At 30.6% G+C, this 12,691-nt stretch overlaps 1 protein-coding gene across 1 annotated transcript; it reads right to left on the minus strand.

Moving 5' to 3' along the window:
• Positions 1-3,237: 3,237 nt before the first annotated feature.
• Positions 3,238-8,933, minus strand: LOC107026247. Its single transcript, XM_015227152.2, has 8 exons — positions 8,725-8,933; positions 8,470-8,602; positions 7,919-8,022; positions 6,714-6,885; positions 6,446-6,586; positions 6,123-6,354; positions 4,695-6,029; positions 3,238-4,566 (listed from the first exon to the last, which is right to left on the minus strand). The coding sequence occupies exons 1-8, from the start codon at positions 8,790-8,792 to the stop codon at positions 3,497-3,499; spliced, it is 3,255 nt and encodes a 1,084-aa protein (XP_015082638.1). The 5' UTR covers positions 8,793-8,933; the 3' UTR covers positions 3,238-3,496.
• Positions 8,934-12,691: the final 3,758 nt, after the last annotated feature.

A 12,691-nucleotide genomic window follows, 5' to 3' on the forward strand; every position in this document is an offset into this window, starting at 1 on the left:
ACTTTTAAACGTAGTCGTAAAAGTGTTGCCTTATTTCCTTTTAGGCTACGCTTGAAAGTGTAGCTGATAAGGCAACACTTTTAAGCATAGTTGCAAAGCGTGGCCTTTTTGAATTTGAGGCTACGCTTGAAAGTGTAGCTCATAAGGCAACACTGTTAAGCGTAGGTACAAAGCGTGGCCCTTTTGCCTTTTGGCTACGCTTTTAAGCGTAGCTGCTAAGGCAACGCTTTACAAGCGTGGCCTAAACTCTAAGGTTTCGCTGCTTTCGGCCACACCTGAAAAAGTGTGGCTTAAAGTAAAAAATAGTGGCCTTTGATAAAAGGCCACACGTTTTCATAGTTTAAGCCACACTTCTCTAGGGTGGTTGGAGACACAAAATGTTGTAGTGTGTCCGATCTCCCTTCGATTGAGTTATATATTATTTTTGTATATATTATTTTCACACACACACAGCCACACACTTTTTCTAATCTTCTTCTTAAAATAATATTAAGTAAATCGATTCTCTTCTTCTCTTTGCCCTTTTTTTTTAAAAAAAAAAGTTCTCCCACTTCACTATTTTTTCCCTTTTTACCTCATTTTATTTTTTTGAAAAAATTATTTGTTTTTCTTTAGTTCTATCCCTTCAATTTTTTTTCTTTAAATCCTTTTTTACAACAACGTAGTTAGAACATATAACAAAAAATAAATTTGTCATCAATGTATGAATTTATTTATTTTAATTTATGGTATAATTCATTCATTATGGTAAAATTAAATTAGATTAATTTTTACTTGACACCAAAGTTAAATTATATTGTACACCATGTAAAATAATTTAATGATACTAAAAAAATTGGTATATAGTTTATTAGACTATGGTGTTACGTATTATAGGGTTGTAACAAAACTGAAATCAACTTTACCATCAATTATAAATCAATATCCATTATAGTTATAAACCAATATATCACAAAAAATTTAGTCATACGATACATCAAAAGTATATATATATAGTAATATTATATTGCAACTATAAGTCAACAAATCACCATTATTCTTTAATCAACAAATAACCATTATTCTTTAAACAACAAATCCACCAATTATTTTTAGTTGTAATAATTATTAAAATTTGAATTTGACACAAAGGTTACACTACAGTATACCCAATGTAAATTAATTTGATCATTCTAAAAAGTTGGTATATACTAGATAAGATTATGGTATTATGCATTGTAGTGTTGGAACATATCAACCTTACCATCAATTATGAATCAATTTCTTTTATTGTTGTAAACCAATATATAGCCCAAAAAAATTAGTCACACCATCCATCAAATTGAAATCAACAAATTACCATTATTTTAACTATAAAATTCATGAAAATACATACACTAAAATATATTATGGTTAGTAACCAACAAATCACCAATTATTGTACCGGATCGGCTACCAAAGTATATTCCTTAATACATATCACCTATTCAAGATAACATATCATCAATAATTGTACCAAATCGATCACCAAAGTGTATAAAAACGTGTTTAAAAAATTTTCTGATAATTTATGGACCACACGATACTAATCATATTCACTATAATGCGGATCTTCTTCAAATTAACAGTTGTAATTTTTGGTTTGGAACAAACAATTGGCCCTTGACATTGATATATATAAGCCTTTAGTAAACGAGGATTCTTTTCGAGAGCACTATGAAAAGCAACTTTCTTACTCATAATCGATTTATTCAAGAAGTAAAAAAAAGGAAACTTGTATAAAATAGTTAACTATTAATTCAAATTAAATGCTATAATCACAGTTTTATTTAATTGTAAACCATAGAAAATTGTTGTCATTCGCCTCTCCCTGAAATTCTCACTCGCCACTCTCGTTTTCTCGCTGGCAATCTCTCTCTCGCCTCTCTCACTTTTATACAAACACAAATGTATAAAATGTGTTTGTGTTTGTATAAAATGAGAGAAAATTGTATGTCTATACATATCTCTTTTTGTTCGCTTCTCTCTCCAAAGAACCTCGCTCGCCACTCTCTCACATCTCGCTCACCACTCTTAGTCGCCTCACTCACTTTATACAAACACAAATGTATCATATTCGTTTATGTTTGTATAAAGCGAGAGAAAATTGTGTATACAAATACAAATACATATATTTTCGTCCTATACACTTATAATTATACAAATACAAATTTTTATCTGCCCATTTTTTTTGTCTTTCTCGCTCTATACAAACACAAATTATATAATTGATTCTTTTGTATATGTATACCGAAACAGATTATACAATTGATTCTTTTGTATATGCATACGGAAATATGGATATTGATAGTCATAGCAAATATAAAATTTATTATGGGCACAATTAAACAAACTACGGTATAGCATATAAATATGATTTTTATGTTTATCAAACCTAAAATTTACTCTAAAAATTGTTGTAAGAGATGATTTTGAAAGAAACAAAATGAAATATTTTCAAGAAGGAGATACAAAACGTTTTCTTGAAAAAAATGACATTGAAAAAGATGTATAAAAAAGGTGTGCAACAATGTGTTTACCAAGGAAAAAAAGAGTATCAATAATATTTCTTCCTTGTAAGGTTAATTGAAAAGAGAGAGTAAGATACTCCCACTGTCCTTATTTACTTGTCGACTTTTTCTTTTATAGTTGTCCCTATTTGTCCTTAATTACTTGTCTATTTTGACAAATCTGTAAGCGATAAAAAAATTCATATTATACCTTCAATTAATTACTTTGTGAAATGTAGATCTTTTTGAAAATATGTAACTTTCAATTCATCCACTTCATTATGTCAATAATTATTTTCTACACAGTTATGTCAATTCAAAAGTAGACAAGTAATTAGGGATAAAAAAAGTATTCATCAAAAAAACGTATCCAAATATTATTGTGATTGAGATTCTAATAATTAATTAAAATAAAGCATAGAATATGAGTCCCAAAAATTTAATCCACTAATCAATAAAATAGGAAATAAAATTGTATAGATTTTAAATTTATAATAAAAAATATCATATTTGTAATTAAAATGTTAGTGTTATAAATAAAAAAAACTAAAATATTATTATGTAAATTAAGCTCTAAATAGTATATTCTCTTGTAATTTTTCCTTTTGGGACAGCACTACAAGCTATATGTATACCTTTAGCATAAATGACAAATCCGGACTTGTACCAGATTTTTAATTTGGATACGATTGAACAATGAATAACTATGAATCAGAAAACTTAACCTCTGAGGAACAAATACAACTCATTTTCAAATGAATGAATATCAATCAAGTTACAAATAGAAAATTTGGGCTGTCTACGCAGCATCCATTTCAAGTATTCATATACCCAAGATTATTTTCACATCAAATAAATGAATATGTGCACAGTACAAACAAATATATTGTATTGGAATCTCGCGGTCATCAGAAACACTATACGAAACCTTTCGCCATGTACATACGCAGCTACAAAGACATTATCTTTCACTTGGGATTCGTTCGAAGCGACAGCAACTTAGAAGCAATATCATCATAATCAGGCAGCTTTGGATGTACATGACTAGCTTTCTTCATGCTATCCTCACTGGAAAATTTGTCCCCACTGGAAGCTGGTGCCTTTGGAACATCATTGTTGCCTGATGCTGCTGCCATTTGGGAAGAGCTAGATGGTTTTTCCACCCTTCCCATCTTCTGTCTCCTTTCATGTGATGTTATCCTGGTCTGTATAACAGGCATTGGAACGGTAGGTCCAGCGCTGGGCTGCTCTAAACTTATCCTTTTATCTGTTGGGGATTCATGTGATTCACTACTGTAAAAGTTCTTGGTCAGTCTCTGAGTTTTTTGTGTATCAGCAGCATAAGAATTTCTGACGGGTTTCAGAGGTTCTTGAGTTTTAATTCCGAAAGAGCGGTTGATGGGTTTGCCATCTACACCAGAGTCAGAATTAACAGCTGTTTCGGAGCTGATTTTAGACTTTGATGAAATGTTTGTATCCAAGCTGGAGGAAGAAGCTTTAGTTCTACGAGAAATTCCACTATTCAATTGACTTCTACCAGCAAAAGAATGTTTCTTAGGACCAGCCTCGGAATCACTGCTATCAGAATCAAAATATGTGGATGAACCTCGTAAGCCTGCATATTTTGTATTAACCTCGCTGCCTCTTTTTTGTGAATAAGTTCTTTGACTGTAACTCGAAGCCTCTTGTGAAAATTCTGTATCAGAACTGTCGGTATCTGAAGCATGATGAGTGTCATCCAATCTTGAGCTTGACTTATCGTCTATTTTCATCCTCATTCCTAAACCGACAGAACTCTTAGGGGGTGCAACATCTTGTGACGTCACCGCAGGACTTCCCTTAGCGTTCTCGACTGAAGATGGAACATTGTTTAACTGGCTTCTTAAGTAAGGTGGAGGGATATGGCCTTTATGCTTAAGGCCACCAGTTAACTTCCCAAACGTGAATGCCTTTTCGGACTCAGAAACAGAAGAAGCCAAAGTATCATGATCTGTCCGTGTCCTGGGCAAAGCTGGTAACCATTTGTTCCCATCAGTTCCTGAAACATTTTCCATATAGGAGGATCTTGGTGAATCATGATATACATGTTAATGGAAACATTCTGCAATGTCATTTCCATTAAACAATTAGAACATATAAATATAAATAGATCAAATTTTGACTTACCTATCGGGTGTTGGACTATCTCACTGTCACTTTCGGAATTCATACCATCAGAATCGTCAAAGGATGGCACAACATTTTCTTGTCGTGAATTGTCACCAGCGGCAGCCAAGCTTTTGTATAATTGAGGCGATTGCTTTTCCACAAAGATTTCTGATGTCATCGAGGACTCCTGTGATTTGTTTGAGTCAAAGCTCCACGATTCTTTAATTGCAGAGTTGTAAGTAGGTGATTTCCTTTCTGGTGATGGAAAATAAAGTTTGGCTTGCTGGTCATCATATGTAGGATCTGAGTCAAACTTAATATTATAATCTTCTTCTGAGCCAGAATCATTAAAAGCAACAGAGGCAGAATCATGAGAACTCTTACTAACAGTTTCACTAGGAATGTGACCTTGGTAAACATTATTAAAGGGATCATTAGTCTTAGCATAACCATAACTTTGTTGGTTAGAATGATGAATATTTTCACCAAAACCTGAAGCGCTTAAAAAAGATTCTGAAGAATTAATTTTGGGATCTTTTGTACTAGCTTCTTCTCCAAAATAATTGAAATCCTCCACTAACTCATTCTTAAAGCTACTCGTGGATTCAGATTCAGTTCTGCCAAATGATTTTCTCGTTATCATTTCACTGTCCGCTTTAGATAGGCTTTTCTGCATGTACTTATAACCTTCTCCAACACTAGAAAATGAATTATCATTATTAATTGAGCCCGTGGCACCTGCGGAGACTTGTGAATCAGGCCTATCAATAGTACCATGCATATCATTATGATGTCTTGTTGCCCTAGGCATATTATCATGTTGCAAACTCTCCGTCCTTTCTTGCTGAAACGTTGAAGTTCTATCAGGTGAAGAGCTCACAACTGAATCTTTAGGAAAATGTTCATGCATACTTGAACTACCATAGTTCCCTGGTCCTGAACCTCCTGAAGTAGCATGATCATCATCATGAAATTGTCTTGTCGCTCTAGCCAGATTTTCATGATGCAAACTATCAATTCTTCCATTCTGAAGCCTTGGATTTCTGTCAGATAAAGAGCTATTTGCTGAATCTTTGGGAAAATGTTCATGGATACTTGTGTCATACATTCCTCGTCCTCCACCTACCGAAGACTGTACTTCAGACCTCTGAGATTCCGAGGAATATTGCCTTGAAACCCTTGAAAGTTCAGCAGCAGCTCTGGCAGCTAGGCTTGCACGTTCTGCAGACTCAGCAGCTGCTTGAGCAGCAGAGGTAGCATCTTTGAATTCCATATTCCAATTCTGCCTGTCCATAGAAAATTTACCATCTCCAGGAACTGACTGCCCAATTTCTGACCTTTCATCCCTAGACCCTAAGGGTCATGAACAACCATCATTAACATTAATTTTTTACAGTGGGAACCAAACTGTAGATGTTGTATTCTAGCATAATTAATGATGCTAACCTGAAGGACTAACTCCATGATGATAGTTAGAAGATGGTGTTACTCCTCTACCACCACTATATGCAGAGTGAAAGCTTTGGGTCCCCAATGAGGATCTTGCATTCTGCTCTGGGGAATTTGAAGATGCATTAGGCCTTTTACAGTGATCAAGTGGAAGTCTCATATCTGACGCATTGAGATGAAGAGGGTCTTCATGGATGTTACCAGCCTTCTCTAAACTACCAGATCCATTCTGGACAATTTAACCAGTGAACTCAGTAAAGGCATAATAATTTGGTCAATCTCAGTCATCAATGGAAAGGTTAGAAGTAACATAATCATACCAACAAATCATTTGAAGGCACTGACTCTGTCTCTTCTACTGATTTAGGATCCCATTTAACACCATGTTCCTCAGCAATTGCCCCCAAGATTCTCATTTTGGTCTGCCCATCAGGCGCTTTCGCAGATAACTTCTCAACCAACTAGGTACAACAGCATAAGACAATATTAAGAGTACTATGTTGATAAATTTGAGAAATATAAATAGTTCATTATCTTCATGTTCAAAGTCAAATCATCAACCGTTGAAGGGAGATACTGCAAACTTACCATGCGACTAACTCCACAATTTGGACGGAGCTCAACTGCTGCACTTATAAATTCTTTCCCATATTTTGCGGTAAGATGTTTCCGAACATCTACAAGTTCTGGTATGTCTCCACACCTTGGTGACGCAAAAACTACACTGGTAATTGCTTCTTTCAAGTCAATGGGGCAATTTCTGTTCATCAAAAAGACTAACATATCAAAACCCTTCAAAGGTATCAGACTCATCATTTAGCCATGAGTTCATCATGGGAAACAGTATGCCTTTGTTTATTAGCCACTAATAAAGCTAATATTTCAAGTAAAACTAGCAAAAATAACCTCAATTCATATTATTAAGTGCCCATTTGGATTGACTTATTTTTGGCACTTTTAAGCCAAAATAATTTTTAAGCAGTTTTGAAGTTTGAAGTGTTTGGGTAAAGTTAAAAAGTGTTTATAAGCACTTATTTTAAAACCAAAATAACCAAAATAAGCCAAAAGCCATAAGTTAGAAATCCTAACTAATGGCTTTTGGCTTATAAGGCATAAGCCAAAAGCCAATCCAAACAGGCCCTTAAAGAACCAGGTAAGCAAATCAAATTGTAAAGTACATAAGACAGTGATGAAAAAAAAAGAAACTCTTCAACAGGTAACAGAATGAGTAAATGTGGTTTTTATAGAGCATCATACTTCAGTGTAACTTCCAACAGCTAACAGAAAATGATAAAGATACGCACAGCTATACATCTCTTATCAGGTAATGATTATACATCTGACATCACCATCATAACTACCCGCATAGATCCAAAAGACCAGCAAAGACATCAAAGTAAAACACAAGGAGCATGCCTAAAATATATGCAAGATACCAAACACCTATATATCTTAGAAGTAGCTACCAGTGGAATACAGTTCAGAATGAATTGTCTTCTTCTCTATTGTGGTTTCGATCGAAACAGGCAGGGAGAGGAGAGAAAAATTGAGATGGAAAGAAGTACTCGAGGATAATGAAAGTTAAGCCATGGGACTACCTAACAAAATAAATGAGCCTGAGCAACATTGTTTTTCTCTTTCTTGGGGTTGGTTCTTCAGGGAAAGGTGTTATACGCAAATTACATCTAACTGCAACTGTAATGCGAGATTTCATCTAAACTAATTTATGTGCCGTACAGATATCTCATACAGATGAAATGCTAAAGAAACATCACAAGCAAAAACAAACTTACTTTTGTGACTCAATAATAGGCAACCGTGCCACGATCAGTTCACAGTAAATCTCGATAAGATCATATGCTGCCATCATCTTCTCCTCCCTAAGTACATGCTCCACCTAAAATTAAAGTGTCAGATAGATGAAATATTTTTCTCAAAACTCCAAATCTGGGGTACATAAAAACATACATCAACTTAATAATCACAACTGTAAAACTTAACAGGAATTGAAATTATATGCAAAAATCTAACTTAAGAAAGCAGAAGTGAAGGTTTTATAATATGAAGATATAGCTTGAATTTTGTAAGAGGAGCATGCATATCCCATGCTTTGACAGCAGTCAAAAGATGCCTCATTTCTCCAAATTTTATGGAGATTTGAATAGTTATGTCTGCAAATTAAATACAAATTATGGTCTTGACATTTGAAGAATCATCTTCAAAAGGGATTCTTATCTGAAAGGCAAAGTAAATCAATGAGCAGAACAGGAAGCATTAAAACATGTAAGTAGCGAAAAAACCATATTAGGAAAGAAGAATCAGAGATGATAGGAAGATGAGTTACACGAATTCTTGCTGTCCGGTCCTGACCAGAATCAAGCAACTGGGAAAGTTCTCTTTTCATCTGCTTCACTTGCACTTCCTTCTTGTTCTTCAACAATTTCAACCTTGAAGACGCTAGCTTTAAGGACATCTTACTGCATCAAATTCAAAAAAAAAAAATCAAATCAAATCAATATGAATTCTCCGATATACGCGTAGAACACAAAATTCAGATCAATTCAATAGATGTAAGAAATGGAGAAAGGACCGAAATTACCATTTGGTGGAATTGAAGCTCTTGGTAAGCATATCTTTAGAACTTCTTAAGAAATTGGATTTCTTCATTGTAGAGGAAGAGGAATCGAGAATTGTAGCAGCAAACTCAGGAAGGAAATTAGGGTATTTAATAGGACGAATACATTTGGGGTAGCTTCAACGAAGGATCCGATTCGGTTATCGAAGCGAAGACTAAAACTTATTTTATGAAAACGAGGGTTGGGTTGAGGAAGTAACCCTGAAATTGACACCTTCTAATATTCCTTCGTACCTATTAATTACTTATTCCATAAACTAAATTTTCATTTTTATTTGTCTAATCAATAAAATAATTTATATTTTTAATATTTTATTCTTTTTTAAAATCATTTTCAAGACTTGATACTAAACATCTTTATTTCAGAATATTCTAATAAAATATATATACTAAGAATCGTTTTTTCAATTATTTCAATTCAAACATTGAAAAATATAAGTAAATGAACGAAATATCTTTTTACTTGTCATTTTAACAAATTAAGGTAATACAATATTTTTTTTATTATATTCTTAATTTATTAGCAGTGAGTTAATATATTTTTAATATATTTTTAAAATGTAGTTAGTAAATATATTTGGAACTCTATTAATCAATACTTGCTCTTCCTTATTTACTTTTCATTTGTTATTTTTTTTAATTGTTCCTCATTACTTGTTCAATTCTACAAATCAAAAAAGGACAATTTCTTTTTACCAATTATATCTTAATTAATTATTTTGAAAAAAATAAAAATTTATGAAATATCTTAAATTTTAATTCATCCATAATTTTATAATTAATAAAGGTAAATCGATGAACTCACTATTTCAATTGTTGTTTCTTAATAAATATGTCAATTTAAAATAGATAAATAATTAGAAATAAAAAGAATATAAATAAAAAAATAAACTTATTATATCAAAAGTTATTAGGCGTGCCAAGTAAAAATTTAAAAAATAAAATAAAGAGAAGAGTAAATGTTCTCAGTTAATCATCATAGGGTGTGTGCTCATTCATGACTTGGTCTAAATTCATTTCACCGTAACAAACAAGTTCATATCTACTCGTCTTCTTTTTTTCTTTTTCCTTTTCACATCATCTATTAGGATTTATTTGAAAATTCATCTCGTGATTAAAATTACTTCATTCATTCACTTATACTTGTTACTTATTTTTAAGATAATTGTTTTATTTTTAATTGTTATTTTTAACATATAAAAAAATGACAATAATTTTTATTCACGTTTTACCCTCAACATTAAATACTTATTTTTCAAATCATTTTTAACAGATGTTGACTTAGAAAATGATTTGAAAATAAGTATTTAATGTTGAGGGTAAAACCTGAATAAAAATTATTGTCATTTTTTTTTATATGTTAAAAATAACAAATAAAAATAAAAGAATTATCTTAAAAATAAGTAACAAGTATAAGTGCTGAATGAAGTAATTTTAATCACGAGATGAATTTTCAAATAAACCCTAATAGATGATGTGAAAAGGAAAAAGAAAAAAAGAAGACGAGTAGATATGAACTTGTTTGTTACGATGAAATGAATTTAGACCAAGTCATGAATGAGCACACCCTATGATGATTAACTGAGAACATTTACTCTTCTCTTTATTTTATTTTTTGAATTTTTACTTCGCACGCCTAGTAACTTTTGATACAATAAGTTTATTTTTTTTATTTATATTCTTTTTATTTCTAATTATTTATCTATTTTAAATTGACATATTTATTAAGAAACAACAATTGACATAGTGAGTTTATCGATTTACCTTTATTAATTATAAAATGGATGGATGAATTAAAATTTAAGATATTTCATAAATTTTTATTTTTTTCAAAATAATTAATTAAGATATATTTAAGATGTAATTACATACTTTAAAAATTATCTCCACAATCCAAGAAAAAAAAGAAGAGACACAACGCCATGAAATTTAAAAGTTTGAACAGAACAAAAGGAAATGACATAACATGCTTCTGAAATTGTTGGAAATTTTGTTCTTGAAAAACTTGCTCACTGGTAGCATTCCTTTTGAATTAAGCATTTTAAGAAAAGTAATTGTGATTGATATTGAATTTAACATGTTAACTGATTCATTAGAGTGTTTGAAAAGTGTGAATCGACTGAATTTTGCTGAAAATTGACTATATGGACAAGTCTCAGAAGTGATGTGTCCACTAATAAATAGTAAATTTACTTTTGCCTTATAATTATTTTAAAAAGTACGTAGGGTCATTATATAGAGAATTGATTGAAATGCAGTTCTTAAAAAAAAAATTTATTATTGGTTTCCCTAGGAATCTATACCGGAGTGTATATTATTTAAGACACAATTAAAAAATAAAGGACGAGAAAAAAATTGGTTTAAGACATGAGAGGGAAGAGAATTGAGCAGTGAATGAAATGAAGAATGAGTTAATGTCGATTTATTTGTGTCATAGATTTAGCTCTAGAAAAATCTTATAGATTATAGTTTTTAGAAAAGTCATGTAACTTGCGGAGGAAATTTACCACTTGAAAAACAATATATTTTTATGAAGTTTAAAAATAATATTTATAGTTTTTAAAATGAATATATATATATATATATATATATATGAAATGATCATATTACCCTAGATCGTTCTCAACTTTTTAAATCAAACTTACATCAGTTCAAATATTTAGAGTAATATGTTTGAAATCAAGTAAAAGTACAAACTTTACTTTTATAATTTAGTAAACATTTTTAGTTTACTTTTAATACAAATATATCATCCTATTCATCTTATTTGTAAAGTTACTTTTTAACATCTTTAAAAATATTGAAATTAATTTTATTTATTATTCATTTCAATCTAATATATATTATTAATTTTATCATACTTATTTCTTATCAGGTATATTAATTATAGTCAAAATAAAGGTGAAAATAATTAATTATATTTTTAAATAATAAATTTTTAAGTTAAAGTAGACATTTTTAGTAAGCACAATGAATACAAAAATATTAGGAATTAATTAAAGTAATAGTTAAATAGAGTAATGAATAGATATCACAATAACTCATAAAAAATGTGTAGTGATAACAAAATGAGTTGATAGAAATAACATTAACAAAAGATGTTTCTAGAACTATTTAGGTTCTTGTTATTATTCTTGGTAGATTTTTGGTAGTATGAAATTACATCTTTACCCTTGATCATCATTAACTTCATATACAAAGTGATATTTCTAGAATTATTGTTTCTCTTGATATCTTTCTTAATAGATTTTTATATGTATAAAATTATATTTTTACCCTTGGTCGTCCTAGACTTCACTCTTCTATATATACTAGATATCAGGTGCCCGCGCTAGCGCAGGCCCAACGTATGTTAATTTTTTCCCCAATTTATGTAGTATAAATGAAATTTGAAAAAATGAACTAAATTTTTTATATGTGCTTTATCTAAAAATATTTTAAGTTATTAAATTATGTACCTTTTGTGTCATTTTTGAATAATATATGTTACTACATCTGTTTTATTTTATGTGATACTAGTGATTTTAGGAAAGTCAACGAAATTTCTTATATGATTCTCACATATTTTTAACTGTCATTTTATAGTGATTCATAGTACTTTTTAGTTCTTAGTTATTTTCAAACAATATATGCAACTTTTTTTGTTTGATAAAATAAGGAAATCAACCAAATTTAAATATGTTTTTAAACTATGTTTTTCTAAAAATATTTAAAATTGTTACATTGTGTTTTAAAGCTTTTTTTATTGTAATTTTCAAATATGTAACAAATTAGAAATTGAAACAAAAAATTAAAGTTTTTGAATCATTATATTTCTATATTAAGATGTTCAAATTTTTAAAACTCCACATATATGCACAAACTAATAGAAGGAGGCCAGACGATTTAAAAAATATATATTATGAAAGCTCACTTAAATAATAACACACCC

The sequence above is a fragment of the Solanum pennellii genome, chromosome 7, assembly GCF_001406875.1.
Source record: "Solanum pennellii chromosome 7, SPENNV200".
Taxonomy (NCBI): Eukaryota; Viridiplantae; Streptophyta; class Magnoliopsida; order Solanales; family Solanaceae; genus Solanum; species Solanum pennellii.